General features: G+C 42.0%; 1 protein-coding gene across 2 annotated transcripts in view; it reads right to left on the bottom strand.

Moving 5' to 3' along the window:
* LOC130197554 (receptor-type tyrosine-protein phosphatase N2-like) overlaps positions 1–20,583 on the bottom strand; it is a 159,097-nt gene that overhangs the window by 102,071 nt on the left and 36,443 nt on the right. For both annotated transcript variants that reach the window (XM_056420280.1, XM_056420281.1), the window contains 3 exons: positions 19,995–20,335; positions 11,708–11,794; positions 4,568–4,647 (listed from right to left, as the gene is read on the bottom strand). In XM_056420280.1, the coding sequence (XP_056276255.1) occupies positions 4,568–4,647; positions 11,708–11,794; positions 19,995–20,335 (508 nt within the window). The remainder of the gene's footprint in view (positions 1–4,567; positions 4,648–11,707; positions 11,795–19,994; positions 20,336–20,583) is intronic.

The following is a 20,583-nucleotide window of genomic DNA, read 5'->3' on the forward strand; positions in this document are numbered from 1 at the left end:
ACCACCTCGCTGCCCACCATCTTGACATCCACCCCTCACACTCACACACACACACACACACACACACACACACACACACACACACACACACACACACACACACACACACACACACACACTCACACACACACACACACACACACACGCGTGACAGAAGTGGTAAACTGGCTTCTTAAAATGCTAAATCCCCCAAATAAAAATATGTGTATATACACAATTTAATTAATGCATGGACATCATCGTCACATCATATACAGGACTGTCTCAGAAAATTAGAATATTGTGATAAAGTTCTTTTTTTTTGTTATGGAAATAAAAAAAAAAAAAAAATGATTCATGCATTCACAAATCAACTGAAATATTGCAAGCCTTTTATTCTTTTAATATTGCTGATTATGGCTTTCTGGCTTACAGCTTAAGAAAAATCCTATCTCATAAAATTTTAATATTTCCTCAGACCAAGTTAAAAAGATTTATAACAGCTGAGTGTTTGTCAAGGCTCAGGAAACCCTTGCAGGTGTCGAAGTTAATTAGACAATTCAAGTGATTTGTTTAATAAGTATACTTTTTCATGATATTCTAATATTTAGAGATAGGATATTTGAGTTTTCTTAAGCTGTAAACCATAATCAGCAATAAATCAGAATAAAAGGCTTGCAATATTTCAGTTGATTTGTAATGAATCCAGAATGCATGACGTTTTTGTTTTTTTAATTGCATTACAGAAAATAAAGAACTTCATCACAATATTCTAATTTTCTGAGACAGTCCTGTATTTCTCAGAATATGCATATTAAATCTAATATGTGTATATACAGTTTAATTAATGTATGGACATCATCATTACATGACAGGCGAACATCATATCTTAAATATTCATCAGAAACAGAAAAGGTAGAAAACTGAGAATGCAAAACAAAATGTTGAACTGCATCGAAAAGCATCTTGAAATGGAAAGTGACAGCTGGCTTTCAGGAAGTCATTAAAATACATTAAAATACATTAAAAGTCATTAATGTTATTATTATTATTATTTATTAAAATACATTAAAAGTTTTTAAAAGTCATGAAAAGTCATTAAAAGTCATTAACAGTTATTAAAATACATTAAAATACATTAAAAGGCATTAAAAGTCATTAAAAGTCATTAAAATACATTAAAATTCATTAAAATACATTAATAGTCTTTAAAAGTCATGAAAATATATTTAAAGTTATTAAAATTCATTAAAATACATTAAAATGTATTGAAATACATTATAAGTCATTAAAAGTCATTAGAAGTCATTAAAATACATTAAAAGTCATTAAAGTTTTCGTGCTGATCAGAAAACATTTCTCTTCTTCTTCTTCTTCTTCCATACGTACATAATAATAAAAAAAACATGTAAGCCTAATGTAAAACAGACCAAACTGATTCATCCGCCCCGCCTACAGCCCCCCCCCACACACACACACCCACGCCCGGCTCGTCCCGCCACGAGCCGGGCGTCCGATCCCCGTCCCGCCGAGCGCCGACAAATGAAGACGAACCGCCGTCATTACGACGTTTAATGCATTAAATAAAGCGGAATGCTTCGGGAAGGCGGCGCGGACCGACGCTCCGGGATGGATTGATATTCTAGTTGAATAAGACAAACGACGCCGTGACGACGGGCCCGCCCACGCCGTTGCACTTTGGCCGAGGGGGGACGCCATTTTTCATTCTGTCAAATGTTTTTTGCATTAATAACAATCGAGGTTCATGACCCCGCGGGGCAACAAGAGCACTTACAAAGAAGAAGAAGAAGAAGAAGAGGAGAGCGGCGCCGTTGCATAATCAGCACGACGTGTGTGTGTAGGGGGGTGAGTGTGTGTGTGTGTGTGAGTGAGGGGGTGGGGTTGCAATTATCAAGCAGGGATGAAATCTTGAGGTTGAAAAAAATAGACGAGCTACTCGTGTAAGTTGTGTGTGTGTGTGTGTGTGGATCTGGAATCAGTCCGTCTCTCTCTCTCTCTGGACTGACAGCTTGGCTAATGACGAGCATTCCTCCATCTCTTTATTCCCCACTTCATCAACACCCGCGCCTCATTACTGTGAGTCTCACACACACACACACACCTTCACAGTGTCTCATACCGCTGGATGGCACTCAGAGATTATCACAGAGCCTCTTCAGGGCCTTGAAACGGAATCGCTGAGGAACCGCGAGCCCCTTCTTCAGTCAGAGGGAAGAGGGACGTCTCCCCCCGAAAAACTGTATTTATAACGCCTCCGACGAAGGACGTTTCGTTCCACCCGTCCACAGAGAACGATTCCGTGGCGTTGGAGGCCGATGGGCGCGTCGCTTTAATCGTGGGACGTAATTACGTCTCCTTTTTCGTTTAAGGACGCTCCACTGCGTCCTTAACCGAAGGAGATGAGAAAGGAGGCGTCGAGGATACTTCTGGGTCGTTTCAGTCAGTCGGAAAATGAAAAAAAAACGACAATCCGACCGCGGTTTTGAATCATATTCCCAATCCGATCATCAGATTAATGACAGGAAGACGAGGAGACCGTCGGAGAACGTCGGAGAACGTGGGATTCACCAAAAGTCAACGAGTTAGTCCGTCGACTTTCTCTGATCCCAACGATATTATTATTATTCCATTATCCATCATCCAAACCGCTCGTCCTCATTAGGGTCGCGGGGCGCTGGAGCCGATCCCAGCTGACATTGGGCGAAGGTCAAGGGTCACCTGGACAGGTCACAGGTCATCTCAGGGCTCACAGAGAGACAGACATTCACGCCTACGGGACATCGAGAGGTCAGTGAACCTGCTGCATGTCTTTGGACTGTGGGAGGAACCCGGAGAACCCGGAGGGAACCCACGCTGCCACGGGGGGAACAAGCTCCACCCAGAAGGACCGGCCCGACCGGGAACCGAACCCACGGCCCTCTCGCTGTGAGGCGACAGTGCTCGCCACTTCACCACCGTGCACTTTTTTTATTTTATTATTCGTATTTTTGTTCCACAATCGAACACAAAGTCCTGAGGAGGCTCAGCCTCACGATGACGAGCTGCCTTCCTCCTGAGAGGACACACACACACACACACACAGAGGTTTCACGTACTGTTGGTGTGTCTGGAGGTTGAACTGTAGTTTGTTCTTCTTCTTTAAACGTGATTACGGTTTGTTCTTCTTCTTTAAACGTGATTACAGTTTGTTCTTCTTCTTTAAACGTGATTACGGTTTGTTCTTCTTTTCTTTCTCTGGGACTTTAATTCAAACGAGATGAACCGGTTAAAGCAAAGAGACGTTCCCTCTGGACCCGACCACTCAAACCTCGGGCTGAGCCACGATCCTGAAACATGAGGGAGGGAGAGAGAGGATGACTAATGGGTTAGTCCTCCTCATGAGAGAGAGAGAGAGAGGGAGAGGGAGAGGGAGGGAGGGAGAGAGAGGGAGGGAGGGGGGAGAGAGGATGACTAATGGGTTAGTCCTCCTCATGAGAGAGAGAGAGAGAGAGAGAGAGGGAGGGAGAGAGAGAGAGGGAGAGAGAGAGAGAGAGAGAGGGAGGGAGAGAGAGAGAGAGAGAGAGAGAGGAGAGAGGGACAGAGGGGAGGGAGAGAGAGGAGGAGAGAGGGGAGGGAGAGAGGAGAGAGAGGGAGGAGAGGGAGAGAGAGAGAGAGGGAGGGAGAGGGAGAGAGAGGGAGAAGGAGAGGAGGAGAGAGGGAGGGAGGGAGAGAGGGAGGGAGAGAGAGGGGAGGGAGAGGAGAGGGAGAGGGAGGGGAGGGAGAGAGGGGAGGGAGGAGGAGGAGAGGAGAGGAGGGAGGAGAGAGAGGAGAGAGGGGAGGGAGAGAGAGGAGAGAGAGAGGGAGGGAGGGAGAGAGAGATGGAGGGAGAGAGGGAGGGAGAGAGGGGAGAGAAGGGGGAGAGAGGGGGAGGGAGAGAGGGGGGAGAGAGAGAGGGAGGGAGGGAGAGAGAGAGAGGGAGGGAGAGAAAGAGAGACCGCTCCGGGCTGTGCATCACATTCCGTGGTTGGGGGACGTGGATCCTAGAGATCCGGCTCTGAGGCGTCGTCCATGACAACGTCGTCTTTTATTCTTTTACGTGATGAATTTCCCTTTTGAGACGATCCCTTCAGACTGAAGAGCGTTTGAGGAACGTCACGTTTCGCCCCGACTCATCGGTCTCAGACGAGGTCCAGCGCCTTGTTGCCCCTGAGTCACCGAACGGGATTCAACTCAAACTTCCTGGCGACACAAGTCCCTGAAGGCCACACCGTGCCTTTAGAGGACACACTCGCCATGAAGTTGTTGTGAGGCGTTCATGAACTCATCCACCCCCAAATCATCTCCCGATGTCTCTTCACATGTTTTCCACCTGTTGTGTTTCGGCCCACGTCCGACTTATCCGATGGATTTCCACCATGGAGCCAAACAAACATGGCCGCACGGAGATGTGTGACAGAACAAAATTAAATAAACGAGTAAAAAAAAAATCCTGCTGGGCTTCTTTTCAAAATTGTAAAAATCGTGAAACCCAAAAAACCACAAAGTGTCGAAGCCGCAAACACGGCATCGCTCGAGGAGCGCCTCCTACCTGCCACGTTGGCCACATCTGCGGTGCTGACGTTGTGAGTGTTCGGGCTCACTTTGAAGGTCACAGCGGGGCCCACCACGCTGTTAAAACAAACACACACACACACACACACAGTTAGACGCTTCACGAGAAGACGATCCTCAGAATCTATTTTCCGTGGTGGAGAGGTGTGTTCTAGACGGAGGGAGGGAAAAAGAAGCCGTGCTCATTAAAGCTCAGCCAGACGTGGAGCTTGAAAAAAATATATATATATATATATATAAATAAAACCCGTTGCAATCCCCATCACCGCTGTAAGATAACCTCTTGAATCTCAAAGCAACGCGCCCGGAGGCATCGGGGCACGCCGGGAAATGAAGAGGAGGGATGGGGGTCGTGGAGGTCGTGCAGGAGGGGAGGGGGGGGGGGAGGACTTGTTCTGGTCATCAACAAGAGGACGCCGCGACGCGCCCGCATTTACATTTTGATTCGATGCAGCGCTGATTGCATCGAGGCGCCGTGATGGATGCAGATCGAGGGCGACGGAGAGAGAAGCGGGCGAGAAGACGATGGGGGGAAGAGAGAAGGCGGGTTACACAAAAAGAACGGCGTGATTGTTTTTCCACGTGCTTTTTTTCTTCTTCTTCTTCTTCTTTTCTCGTCCCCTGTTCATCCGACACATTCGCTCCAATAAAAGGAGCTTGAATTGAGCCGGCGCTGGGTGGTCAGAGCCGCCCGACGTGATTCACCTTTTGTTTTTGCCCCGCTGTAATTCAGACTAAAAGGCCCAGCAGGAAGATACATTACACCCCCGCCCCCCCCCCCCCCCCACCCACGGGAGGCATTGTGAGGCTGCTGTGGGAAGTGGCTGCTACTGTTACAGCGCTATTATAAAATACGGTGACATCATTAATGGAGCAGGTCACACACAGCTTTAAAAAAATGTAATAAAAAAAAAGAAAATGGCCCAAAAGGTTTTCAGAGCTACAAAGTGGGTTTTTTGTTCTTCTTCATTTCATGTTGACGGATTTTGCAGAGTCATTGGTTTTTTTTGGAAGCTGTGAGGTCCAACGCTTGAAAAAAAAGAAAAGAAAAGAAGAAAAAAGATTTTTTTTTAAGTGAAATATACAGAAAAAGAGAAGAAATAACAGAAACATTTAAACCAGTTCAGCCTCCAGACCGACAGAAACACCCTTCATTTGACATTCCTTTTAAAACCATATATATATATATATATATATATATTATTGTGGGTTTTTTAATTGGCTTTTCTCGGGCCCCGAGGTCAGCGTATCAAAGAAAGAACACAAACAGCATCAAACTCACGTTCTGCTGTTCTACGGTGCAATAACAAATTAATTTGAGCGGGTCAAATTAACCATCCCCGGGGGTTGTGTGTGTGTGGGGGGGGGGGGGGGGGTTAGAGGGGGGGTACTTGGTGAAACTAAGTGCCTGAATTATAAAATGAAGAAAAGGTGAAAACAGCTTCCTCTGCTCTCCACTGTCCTGCACCTGCTCCATTCCACTTGACACTTCTTCTTCTTCTTTTTCAAAGTCAGACCCGGACCGAGCCTCCAGAGACGAGCCTCAGCCGGGGTGTTTTTATTTATTTTTATTTAACCATTATTTCTACTCCCAGGCGACGAGGACGATACATTTGTCACATCTGTGGAGCGAAATAAATAAAAAACACAGGACGTCTGAAGGTGCACTTTTAAAAAATTCATATATATAAATATATATTTATATATATATTTATAGAAATAACAAATAGATACCACCAGTTTATTACTTAGATGAAGGTTATCGGGTTTTGTGTTGGTAGATTTCTGAAAATATGTGTTTTAAATATGCACATTTCATAAAAATGGTGATAGGAGGGAGTGATGTGTCAAGAAAATAAAATGATGGACTAAATGACAAATATATACAGAGATAGAAGAATATATATATATACCTATATATATACATGCACACATATATATATAGGTATATACAGGACTGTCTCAGAAAATTAGAATATTGTGATAAAGTTCTTTATTTTCTGTAATGCAATTAAAAAAACAAAAATGTCATGCATTCTGGATTCATTACAAATCAACTGAAATATTGCAAGCCTTTTATTCTTTTAATATTGCTGATTATGGCTTACAGCTTAAGAAAACTCTAAAATCCTATCTCATAAAATTTTAATATTTCCTCAGACCAAGTAAAAAAAAAGATTTATAACAGCTGAGTGTTTGTCAAGGCTCAGGAAACCCTTGCAGGTGTTTCGAGTTAATTAGACAATTCAAGTGATTTGTTTAATACCCTACTAGTATACTTTTTCATGATATTCTAATATTTAGAGATAGGATATTTGAGTTTTCTTAAGCTGTAAGCCATAATCAGCAATAAATCAGAATAAAAGGCTTGCAATATTTCAGTTGATTTGTAATGAATCCAGAATGCATGACATTTTTGTTTTTTTAATTGCATTACAGAAAATAAAGAACTTCATCACAATATTCTAATTTTCTGAGACAGTCCTGTATATACACATATATATGTATATATTCACATATATATATATGTGTATATATACACATGTATATATATATACACACATATATATACTATATATAGAGATAGAAGGATATATATATATATATATACATACACAGGCACGTGCACAGATAGAGCCCTAGTGGTGCTCAAGCACCAGCCCCTTTGCCCTGGATGAGTAAAGTGCCCTTTTTGCTGGAGCCCCCTTTTTTCATTCATCAGTATTTAAGAATAAAAGTTACTCTTTCTGCCATCAAGTCCCCCCCAAATGTGTTTTAATATCCGACGGGGCATTTATTTGAGTTCTTGTGAGAATTTCGCCTAGACCCGCTCCGCGGCGCTAACGAGCCCTCCCCCCCCCCTCCCTCCTCCTCCTCCTCCACTTCCTCCTCCTCGCAGGTCTCCTCGCGCCACCGAACGGGTGCACCTCCTTCTCCTCTGACCCGCAGCATCAGACACACAGGTCCTGACGGTGTTTGTCCCCTAACGTTGTTTTGTGATAAATCAACCACAACACAACTGGTCGGACGGTTCCTAAAAAAATAAACAAACAAAAACTCCGTGATTTCAAAGCCTCGTCCAGCTGTTTACTGACGTTAGTTATGTTTAGAGAATAGAGAGAGAGAGAATTCAAGAGAAAAGAGAGAGAGGGAGAGAGAGAAGAGAGAGAGAGAGAGAGAGAGAGAGAGAGAGAGAAGAGAGAGAGAGAGAGAAAAGAGAGAGAGAGAGAGAGAGAGAGAGAGAGAGAGTTCTTATTCCGTTCTATTCAACAGGGGCTAGTCTAGGATTTGCGTGGCCAGACTGAAAAACAAATCATACGGCCTCTCTTGTTCAGAGGGCCGGGCCAAATGTGGAGGCGGGCCGTATCCGGCCCGCGGGCCTTAGTTTGAGGACCACTGCTCTTGGCTGTTGATGTCTATCAATATGCTCATTTTGAAAATGACGTAAGAGGGCAACACAGATCCGTATCAGACCAGCGAGGAGGGCAATACGTGGCTGGCATGACGACCCATTAGCCAATCAGAACGCTTGTACTGTTGTTGCTATATAATAATTCATCTTTATTCATAAAGAAAATGTAAGCTAGCGGTCTGATGCTGCCAGAGGAAACGCAGGTCGAGGATGTATTGCATCATCAGTGTATTGATGCTTCAACTCTGCCAGAATTTTTTTTTGCCATTGAGTGCCCATTTTTTTGGTTTGAGCACCTGCCCCCCAAAATGTCTGTGCACGTGCCTGTACATACATATACAGGACTGTCTCAGAAAATTAGAATATTGTGATAAAGTTCTTTATTTTCTGTAATGCAATTAAAAAAACAAAAATGTCATGCATTCTGGATTCATTACAAATCAACTGAAATATTGCAAGCCTTTTATTCTTTTAATATTGCTGATTATGGTTTACAGCTTAAGAAAACTCTAAAATCCTATCTCATAAAATTTTAATATTTCCTCAGACCAAGTAAAAAAAAAGATTTATAACAGCTGAGTGTTTGTCAAGGCTCAGGAAACCCTTGCAGGTGTTTCGAGTTAATTAGACAATTCAAGTGATTTGTTTAATACCCTACTAGTATACTTTTTCATGATATTCTAATATTTAGAGATAGGATATTTGAGTTTTCTTAAGCTGTAAGCCATAATCAGCAATAAATCAGAATAAAAGGCTTGCAATATTTCAGTTGATTTGTAATGAATCCAGAATGCATGACATTTTTGTTTTTTTAATTGCATTACAGAAAATAAAGAACTTCATCACAATATTCTAATTTTCTGAGACAGTCCTGTATAGGCTTATCCTCCTCCTCCTCCTCCTCCTCCCACTCAGCCAGTTCAGGCCCTCTCTCTCCTCCTAGTGGCGGCTCTCTGACATGACCCCCTCCGCTCAGACTCAGACGTTACATCACCTGTGTGTTCATCATCAATACAAAAAAGGGTTACAACCCCCCCCCCACACACACACACATCCCCGTCTACACACTCGGTCCAAGGTTACGCAACAGCCGCGATTATTTGGCGTGCCAGCCGCGGTCGAAGGTGCTCGCCGAGCACGCCCACGCCGACGCTTCACGTTTTTGGGGTGTTTTGTGTTTTCTCTACAGCGTCATTGTTCTCCGAGGCGCGTATCGGATTGTTCCAGATGAAACCCGCGGTGTGAGTCACTCTGCAGGGCCGCTCGGTGTCCAGTGCGGAGGCTCGTTCTATGATTCAGAAGGTCTTTTGGGGTTTTATCGCTGCAGGCTCGCCGCTCTCGCTGACCCCCCCCTAACCGCCCCCCCTCCCCTCCCCCGAGAGGAAACTGTTAAAAGAGAGTCGTGTTGTCTTTTGAAAGGTGTCCGGGGTCGCGCAGGTCGCCGGATACTTTGTCCAGAGACTCTTTTTTTTTGCTGCTGTAATATGCTAATCTGGCGCTTCTGTGAGAGGTCGAAGGTCGAGGGCGCCTCCGGTGTTTTGCCGCGGCGGATGGATGAAGGGGGGTTGGGGGGGGTACACACACACACACACACACCAATCAATCCCACACAAGTACACGTTTGGATGGAAGGTATTTTTTTGCAACATTCTTTCCCCCGAATAATGTAATTAAACCTGAAAATGTTATTACATTAGCAAATAAACCCCAATAACCAACCAGTGATGTCATACGTTATTACTTTTGATGATATGAGCTCCTTTTCTTAACTGAATGAAGCCGTTTGAAATCATTTGTACTAAGGAAGTTATCATCAAATAATGGTTTTAGGACACCGAATCGGGACAAAAAGAAACTTAAATAAGATGATTTTGATGAAATTTAATTAATTATTACAACTTATTAAAACGCATGTACCAAAATGACATTTTATCAGAATGGTGATGGCCGATGGTGTCAAGGAATAAAATGCCCTGACTATAAATTATTACCGATTATATAATAATATATATATATATATATATATATATATCAAAACAAGTAACTAACAGATTTCATTCTGAATCTTCAGCAGTTGAAGAACAAATTAAAAGATTTTTTTTTTGTTACAATTTTTCCAAAATGTCATGTTTAAATATACGAGGCATTATGCAACGGTCATGTTGGTGAATTTAGAATAAATGTACAGACTCCAACAGACTCAGTAGTTCAGTAACACCTGGATGTGTGTTGGAGATGTTTTCTCCCCTCTGGACGTAAGAGGTTAGAGGGGAAGGGAGAAAAATAAAAAAAATAGTTGTTGGCGCTGTTGAGAAGCTGGGGCGGTACGAGCCAGAGGCATGCTGGGTAAAATGTGGTGTGAAGCCTTTTGTCTGTGAGCATCGCTTCATTACTTATTCTGGGAGCCGACCTGCAGGCCTCAGAGGACGAGCCGCACGCCGCTGACAAATTGTCAAGGCGGCGCCCCCTGCTGGGCTTTCAGTGCGTTAGCAACAAAAGACGCCCAGCTCTCTCTCTCTCTCTTTCTCTCCGATCCATCACCCCCCCCCCCCCCCCCCCAGCTCCTGCCTTTCACTCCCAGAATAGGAGAACAAAGACAAAAGGTGGATTCGAGCGGGCCGAACAGTGCGGCCCACCCAAGCGCCTCGACACAGCGGCGCGGCGAGGAGCCGTGTGTGTGTGTGTGTGTGTGTGTGTGAAGGTATGTGTGTCTGCGTGTGGGTGCGAGAAAATCGCACAACATAAATCGCACAACACCAAAGCAAGCCGATCCCAACCTGAACACACACACACACACACACACACGCACACACACTATTAGTGTTCATTAATATGAAGAGCTAGATTATGACGATTACTAAAACTCATTGAATTATCTCCATTATCATCCCCAACGTTCGACCCTAGCAAACTTTTTTTTTACTTATCCGACTTCCTGTTATTTTAAATGAATTAAGGAACAACAAAACCTCCGATGCACCCCCACTTTCATTTTTCATCTTCAAATAAAATGCTTTCGTGAGCGACTCACGACCTTTTCTGGCTCGTGGGAAAAAAAGGAAGTCTACTTGCTCCACGACCCCCGACAAGAGGTCACGTGACCTCTGATCAGAGGTCACGTGACCTCGGTGTGCCGTTCATTTCGGAAGGTTTTTCGAGGTTTTCTGAAGAGCTTCAGTGCGAGAAAACTCGAGCCCACCGTGTTTTTATTCGAGACGCTTATATATGACAACAATTTGATGTCATATCAGATCAACTGCTTCCATGTTGTCTGTCGATCATTTTAAAAAAGAGGGCTGCAGTTTGGTGGAGCGTGTGTGGATGATCGTGTCGCAGAAACAAGCTCCAGCCTGCCGGCTTCATCCTCGTGTAAATACATGAACGCTGTGAAACCTCCTTCCTCCTCCTCCTCCTCCTCCTCCTCCTCCTCCTCCCTCCCTCCTCCCTCCTTCCTCCTCCTCCTCCTCCTCCTCCTCTGTTTGAACAGACTCTATTTATTGGCATGTTCAACCAGAACAGGTGTGAAACCGATCAACACTGCGTAGCGATAGATTACACGGAGCGGCAGCAAACAACGACCACGAGCAGGTGTGTGTGTGTGTGTGTGTGTGTGTGTGTGTGTGTGTGTGTGTTTCGTGACACTCCACCACCACAATGAATGGTTTAAACCTGAATAATTTTTTTTCCGAAAGCGGAAATACTTACGAGAGCTCGGCGAAGTCGGTCATCTGGATTCTAGCCCTGCGAGCCAGGATCCCCATCAGTTGGAGGCCTTCGTCTGTCTGGAGTCCACTGGTGACGAAGACGAGGAGATGGAGGAGCAGTGAAAGAGAAGAGGAGGTGGGGAGAGAAAGTACATGATATAAAACTCTCTCACAACGAGGACAGATGAATTTATAGTACTTCTTCCTCTTCTATCACAACGGCTGAGGTTCTAGAACAAAAAGGACATTTTTTGGAAGACATGTTTTTTCAAGGGATCCACGAAGAACCCTTTTTGGAAGAAAGAGCTTTTAAAGATTGTCGATAGGTTCCTCGAAACACTTTTCAGACACATATTTCAGCTGATAAGTGTTGTTATTCTGAACTCGAGTAACCTGACAAACACATAAGAACATTCAACATTTAAGATTTTTACAAACAAAGTCCACACTTTACGTACTTTAGGAACTTTGTGAGAAATTTGAAATGTGACCTCTGCATTTGACCTTTAGGAAGCATTTTAGTTAGGGTTAGAGCTTTGAAGAGCAACTCAGGGTTCAGCGTCTCGTTCAAGGACACTTCAACTCATACGAACAGTAGAAACCTTCGTCAAGGTCGAAGGGACGAGTGAAGTTGTCCGTCTCATTTTTGTTCTTGTGGGTATTGATCAATTGAAGCCACAGGGGGTTCTGGACGTGACCTGTCGCAGGCGGTTCGAGGTATAACTCTTTAGTAAAACCCTCTGAAGGGGTTTCAGGTTCGAAGGGACCTGGAACCGAAACGATGGTTTCCCTCTGAGGACAAGCCAACCCTATACGCTTCAAGGTCGCCTCTTTGTGTGTATGAGTGCAACCGAAAGCATCTGGTGGACGGAGGAGAACACGCCGACATGCTGCTTTTTGGTCAATACACATAAATAGAGGATCGTTAACGTTAATCAGGTGAAGACTAATGAGGAAAAATCCTTTGAAATTCAAATTGGACAAAATAAGGTTTTAATTCAATTCAATTCAGTTTATTTGTATAGCCCATTTTTACAAATTACAAATTTGTCTCAGAGTGCTTTACAATCTGTACACATTGATATCCCTGACCTTTGACCTCACATAAGAGCAGGAAAAACAACCCTTCACGGGAAAAAAAGTGAAGAAACCTTCAGGAGAGCAACAGAGGAGGATCCCTCTCCAGGATGGACAGAACAATAGATGTCATGTGACCAGAAGGACACATTAGAGTTAAAACACATTCAATGAATATGACAGAGTGGATGAAGAGTTGGTAGTCGGCATATTCCACGATCCAGACCTCCACGATCCATCAGGCAGATGGAGGTAGAGAGGAGGAGTGGGCGGAGTCTCAGCAGGGCCATGGCGTAGTTCGTCACTTCCTGATTTAGCAAAGTCGAAACCTCGTGCCTCGTGCCGAAGACCCATTCAGACCATTTCCCTCAACACCTTTGATTCCTTATGTGAGGTGCAAGAAAAAAAAGAATCAATTGAGCAGAGGAGGCGCATCATTACCGCGAATAAGAGAAATCAAGAGCCGAGAGGAGACATCTCTGGGACGGGAGACGAGAAAAACCCTGAAGAATGAAGAATGAAATAACGGTTCGAATGAGAGGTGAAGACTGAGGAGGTGAGGAGAGAGAGCTTGTTATCGCTCCCTCGCTTCACGCCGTTAAGCGAGCGCCGGCGGCGATCGAAAAGGTCGAGGCCGAAACGCGGAGTCCGCGAAGCCATTTCACACGTGAAGAAGCTCTGGCGAGGACGACCTCCGTTGTGTATTTGTGCGAGTCGGCGTCCTCGTAAACGGGAAAGAAGAACCGAGAACGCCGCTTCGCCCTGAAGTCGTGTGTCGAGCGCCGAGAGTTTTAACCCTTGTGTTGCCTTAGGGTCATTTTGACCCGAATCAATATTACACCCTCCCCCGCTTTTTTTTTTTTTTTTTGATTTTCATGTTCTCCCTTACCTTTATATTTTTACTTATTTTTTTACTTGGTTTTCAATTTTACATTTAGCAATTAAAAGAAAAAATTATTATTATTATTAATATTTTTTTCCAAGTTTTTTTGTAAGTTTAAGTTTTTGTTTGTTGTTGACTACCCGAAGAAACATTAAAGAACAATTAAATTAAAATAAATAATGGTCAAATTAATCAGGGGGGGTTATTGAATGAATTCAAAAAAGGAAACAAGCAAAGTTAAATGACAATGGAACACATCGTGATCTTTGTCGATTTGACTGTGTTAGAATAACAGTTTAAGAGTAATTTAGTTTTAAACGCACTTCACAGAGGTGGGAAGAGGCAGCCGGGTCTCATTTGGTGACCCCGACGCGAACCCATCGAAGTCTTTGTTAGACGTTCAGCGGACGTAAAATAAAGAGTGTAAATAACCCCTTGGAAGGTTTATTGTTTTGTGTTTAATGTCTTCTTTTGTATCTGCTTTATTGGTTTTGATGTATGCCTTTTTATAGTGTATTGTTTTAATAATTGTATAGATGTTTTAATCTACTTCCTCTTAGAGTTAAATAGGACTTTTATTTTGAAATGTTAAAAGGAAGCGCACCTTTATTTTATGTTAAAATACAAACTTGACGGTACGGCTAAAGATGTTACGGACGGATGCGCATTTTATTTAAAGTTTTAATAGTTTTAAAGGACCCGTATGAGGCTAACGCTCTTACGTTGGTGAGGAGGTGGTGTTTATTTAAGAGTTTTGGTTCATGTTTATTCGCCGAAAGTAAGAAAATAAAAAAGTTTCACCGGCGGTAAGTCTCACGCCAAATCATACACGGGGATCCGTTACAGAGAGAAGTCCGTTGGAGGGATTACTTTTCGTAGGTCGGATGAGTCCACAGCAGATAGGAAGTAATTAGCTCGGAGTTTGGATATCGAGCTTTAAACGTGAAAGCACACACACACACACAGACACACACACACCATTCTACTGGCCGTTCGCTTGCATCAAGGCTGTTTTAATTGACACTTAATCAGTTGCTCCACCATGTCTCGGCTGGTGGCGAGTTCCTCTTCCTAAATGTAGCTTCCACATCATCAGTTAAAAGTCCTCGTGACAAATCTCGCTGTCGTGCAACCGCCTCGTCTCAAAGTTCAGCACCAAGCAGGAAGGACGGACGGACATAAGGATAGAGGAAAGGACGCAAGAACAGAGGAGTGCAGGAAACAAGAAAAGAGGGCAGGGTTTTAAAGAAAGAACCAAGAAAGTAGAGACGATGAAAGAAATATGACAAATAAATTGGGGGAGGAAAAAGAGTGAAAAGAGAAAGAAGCATAAAAGAAACAAGGCAATTTTCAGAGCTCGGATGTTTATTGGACGGCAGCTCCGGGTGAATATAAAATAAGTCGACTAAGTATCCAATAACTCAAGCTGTCAGAAAAATGCAGCGGAGTCAAAAATACAGAAATGCTGTGAAGTGGAAGATCTCCCAGAGCGGAAACACTCAAATAAAGGAACCGCGCATCTGAACCCGAGCGCCAACCCGGCCTCCGAGAAACGGGGCTTTCACTTTCCACTCAACGAACATCCTGCCGACATGATGCGGGAGAAGGAAGCGCGTCGTAACGAGGAAACGCGATGAAAAGATTTAAAATATCACCTTCTGATCAACGTAATTGTGAAATGTCTCGGGGACGTTGAAATTGAATGTAGCCGTCGTGATGGAAATGAACCTTTTTCAAATGTCCTGAAGCATTCATTAAACAGAAACTTAGAGGAATTCAATTGAATGCATTGGTTAGGAGGAGAGAGAGAGAGAGAGAGAGAGAGAATCCCAGATGACGAGACAATAATAAGATGTGTTATTGTCCCTCCTCGCTGGTCAAGGTGAGCTGACCTCTGCTTTCAGAGTCCAGTAACAGTTCGAGGAACACTGACACTCATCCCATATCCACTCACAGCAACTAACGCTTGATGAGGGTTAGAAAATGACCTTTTGTTGATTACAAATAAATGACTAAAATCTTGTACTGTCTATAGATTTGAAGGAGGCTGGGCTACATGTTTATGTCAATAATGAACATTTTCATCATTCATGCGATTGTACTGGGAAGTTAATTCACCTTAAAAAAACTAGCCGCTGAGTTACAGATGTCGCTTTCCCGATGAAAGTCTACGAGAGAAAATATTGTTGTGCCCCATGGCATCATGGGAGTTATTCTACCACGCTGTAGATGTTGTTAACGTAGGGAAACGGTCGTGATGTTTCATCACGTGGTGAAAACTGAAACTGTTGCGGTTAACTTTGAAAGATGTGGTTAACGTTATAACACATGGTTAACGTTGTGGGACGTGAATAATGTTGTAACAGGTGACTAAAAAACGATTGCTGTTAACGTTAAATAATGTTTGTGATCAACATTGAGAAACATTATCAGTTAGGTTACAACAATATATCTTTATATATATATATATAGATGGATATATATATATATATAAACATATATATCTATATAGATATATATATAAATACAAAGAAAATGTATATATATATGTATATATATAAATAATATATATATATATATATATATATACATATATATATAAATATATACAAATATATATATACATATATATATTGTTGTAACTTAACTGATATATATATATATGTATATGTGTATATATATATATATATCAGTTAAGTTACAACAATATATATATATATATAATATATATTTCTACATATATATATATAAAGATATATAGATATATATATACCTATTTATATATATATATATACGTTCATAGAGTATTTTCATAATATCTCCATGGGAAACTACTACTAAAAAGAGAGAGGAATGTTCAGGGTGAGCTAAGCGTTAAAAAAAAACCCACAATTATAGATTATTTTCAAAGACAATCTGCCACTTCCCCGAGTGGCTCTCCTTTAATTAAGCTGCTGGATCTTTAGGGAGTGAAATCCTTAAAGAGCTGAACGCGGCTCGGCGTCTTGCAGACACACGACAACCGGAGCTCGCTGAGCTTTGCTTCACTTTCTGGGAGAACAACGTGGGTGTTTACCTTTGTCTGCGAATAGGTTTGCAATCCGATGTGCATCATTATTCACAGCAGGTGTGTGTGTGTGTGTGTGTGTCTTGAATGGGAGGAAACTAGGGGATAGCTTCTATAGGTTGCAGGGGTTAAAGGAGTGTGTGTCTACGCGGCCACATGAGCAGTGTGTGTGTGGGCTGGGGGAGCAGGTGCTTTCCTCCAGCTGTGATGAATCACCCTGTCCTCCTCCTCCTCCTCCTCCTCCCTTCCACCACTATTAAAAAAGGGATATTTTTTCAGTGCATTGGTGTCTCAGGTTCTTCTCAGTCAGATCCGTGTCCATGACCCCCAGACGGCTCCCGTAGGCACTAATGAATCGCACCGATGTGCATCCTGCATCCTGGCGGCCGGCCATCAGTGAGTGAATGTGTGTGTGTGAACGGGTGATGGACGCGTCGTGTGAACGCACTTTTGAGTGGACGGAAGACTAGAAAAGCTCTACATACACAGTAGAAGTCCATGAACCGTAAAGTACTGCCCAAGAACGTATTTCAGACGATCGATGGCAGTTTAAGCGGAATGCTATATTTAGGATGTCTTCACCTCAGATCCTCCGGAGGGAACTGAAGCCGATATCGACGCTTTAGAGACACCAGACTCCACTGACGGCCGCTCAACGGCAGAGTTTAAATGAACACGAGACGAGTATTACTATTATTATATTTTAACTTTTACTTACACTAGTTTTTCATATAAATATCTATTAAGTCACATTTTTTATAATAATAATAATAAGTATGTTATTATAATTAGTATTATTCATATTATTATTATATGTTATTATAATTATATATTATATTTTATAATAACAATAATAATAATTATAATTATAGAATTATTATTATTATTATTATATATTATATATTTTAATAATAACAATCATTATTATTATTAGTATAGTTGGAAAATGTTATGATTACTTTTTGTTTTAATTAAAAACAAAACTTAAGTAAGTAAGTACCAAGCAAATTTATAATGTATATTATAATAATAATAATAATAATAATAATAATAAAGTACATACAAATATTCATCTATCATAAAAAATAAAAATAAGGTTTTGATGCAACTGATGTACATTTAAATATAAAACAAATTAAATGCCTTCTGGTTCATGTTCATATTATTATTTTTTAAATTACAGTCAGATTTGGCTCTCACACAGTAAAAGGTTTAAGGTTTAAACCACAACCAAAATATTGGTAAAAAGTTTGATGTTTGGAGTATTCTTTGTATTTCTTAAAGTGTCGTTTTATTTCGCTGCACTCTTCTCTCTCAGTCGAGGACTTTGAGTCCAGCGACCTCTCGGAAATGTCAAGAGGACTTTGAGGAGTCTCTGCAAAGAGTGAGCGAGGAGCGAGCCGAGGACCCTGAAGAGGACGTCTCCTTGGTGGGTGTCTAGCTGGGGAACCCATGGCGTGCAATTTGGACAATACAATTCGCAAACGACGCTCCGCGTAGCAACAGGGGCGGGGCTTAAACACATCGTCCACAAACGAGATACTCAGCGACTACTCAGCAGCTGGAAACCGACGACATGTTGTCAGTTCCAGGTAAAAGTTTTGTTTGTTTTTGTTCATTTAAAGAAAACATTGAAGAAAAGGCGTCAAGAAGCTCGATTTTTCCAACTGTCTTCCATTTAGAAGTAGCGAGAAGCGCTCGCTCCAAAAAGAAGATAAATCAAGCGAGAGAGTCGCCAACTTCCCTTTTATATTCAAAAAGAGTTAAAGTTAGTGAGGGAGAAATGGTCACATGATATATTCCATATACCGTCTAGTACCACCGACTCAATTCTAAAGCGTTCTACAGGTTTTATAAGTAGCAGAAATATAAATTGATGAGTCGCATCAAGTGGAAAATGTAGAATTTGGAGCAAAAATTCAAGAAAGACAGGCTAGTCTTTTATATCTTATATATATTTGAAATGTCTGCTGAATTTTAACATTTTCAGGTCTGAATATTATCAACTTTTGTAAACACAAACTTCAGAGTTTTTAATGTTCAATCATTCGACAGACTGAAGCCCTGAATGAGAACTTGGCACAGAGGTGATCGTCCTATGTAGAGTCTCATGCTCGTCTTCATCTGAAGGACAAGTGGAAGAAGAGAAAGGGAGGTGCCACCTTGTTGCAGAAGAAGAAACCACAGCAAACATTTCTAAAGCTCTCCAATCTCAAACCGAGGAGCAGAGGAATCCATCAGGAAATGAGCCGTCGGTGTGAATAAGAACCAATCCAAGGAAAACGATGACCTGACAGTCTTACTGTGGCATTCTGGGTAATATTTGTCATCAGTTTGAGGGCACGTGCCATTTCACCGGTTGTGTGATGTGTGAGAAACTAGATTTGTTTTCCTTCATGGACACAGTCAGTATATTGAAAGCAGGGTAGTGAACATATGTTTTGTTATATCCGTCGAGGTTTAAGTAATTTATTTCAGCCGCAAGGAACCTTTTAGGCTGTCTAGTTGCATAATGTATTTCATGAATTCATTTAATGAATTAATCAAAAATAATGTTACATTCCCCAAAAGTCAAGAATACATTTTATTCAAGCCTCTTTTTTTTTACACTTTTCAATTTTTCCAGTTGGATGTATTTAATTAATTAATTAAAAATAGTGTTACATTCCGAACATGTAAAGTCAGTATTACACTTTTTTTAAAGCCTTTTTTTGAAACATGTTTTCCCAGATGGATAGTGTATTTAATTAATTGATTTAAATAATTAATTAATTAAAACTAATTTTACATTCCAAACATTTTAAGTGAAGATTAGATTTTTTAAAAGCCTATTTTATATACTTAAATTAAAAAATATATATATTTTTACATTCCCAGAAGTCAAGATAACATTTTTTTTTAAAGCCATTTAAAAAACTACTTTTTCAGTTGAATAATAGATTTAATGAATTTATTTAATGAATTAAATAATTAAAACTAATGTTACATTCCCAAAAGCCAAGATTAAATTATTTTTTTTAATCCTTTTTTTCACACTTTCAAATTACAACCCCGGACATTGTCTGTAACTGTTTGCAAACTAAATGGAAATATATTTTTCACATTTATATATCAAAATCTAATCAGAATTTCTTCCTGTAAAACCAAAAATAAAATGCTCATGAAGTGCTTATGTAAGCTATAAGTAACGATCTTTTAAACCAATAATATAAATATATAAAAACTGCTCAGCTGTGCTCGACTGAAGCTCCTCCCACTCACTCCGTGTCGGTGATGACGTAGCCGAAGACGTCCTCCTCCGCCTTCTTCCCTCCGGCTTTGACGTCCAGCTGAAGTTCGGGAGCGTGCATCATCTTCTTGTGCGGCTCCTCGTACACGAGCGCAGCGGGAGGCGGAGCCACGTCCTTGATCCAGCCCTGCACCTCCGCCACCTCCTCCACCGACTGGGTGGCGGCCTTCTTCTGCACCGTCACCGCCGCCGCGCTGGTCCGGCTCTGGACGTTCTCCTGGCCCGCCCGGCGGCCGAGGGCCGAGGGGGCGCCGCTGAAGGAGCTGTCGTCCAGGTAGGCGAGGAGCTTGGTGAAGAGGATTCCACCATCGGGCTGAAAGTAAGACAAAGACACGAGCAGCGTGTCTTCAGTTCCCTGGTGTCCATTTGTAGTTCCTTGTGTCTCTTTCTCGTTGTCTTGGTCTCTTTCTAGTTCCTTGTGTCTCTTTGTAGTCCCTTGTGTCTCTTTCTCGTTGTCTTGGTCTCTTTCTAGTTCCTTGTGTCTCTTTGTAGTTGTCTTGGTCTCTTTGTAGTCCCTTGTGTCTCTTTCTAGTTGTCTTGGTCTCTTTGTAGTCTCTTGTG

The sequence above is a fragment of the Pseudoliparis swirei genome, chromosome 8, assembly GCF_029220125.1.
Source record: "Pseudoliparis swirei isolate HS2019 ecotype Mariana Trench chromosome 8, NWPU_hadal_v1, whole genome shotgun sequence".
Lineage (NCBI taxonomy): Eukaryota > Metazoa > Chordata > Actinopteri > Perciformes > Liparidae > Pseudoliparis > Pseudoliparis swirei.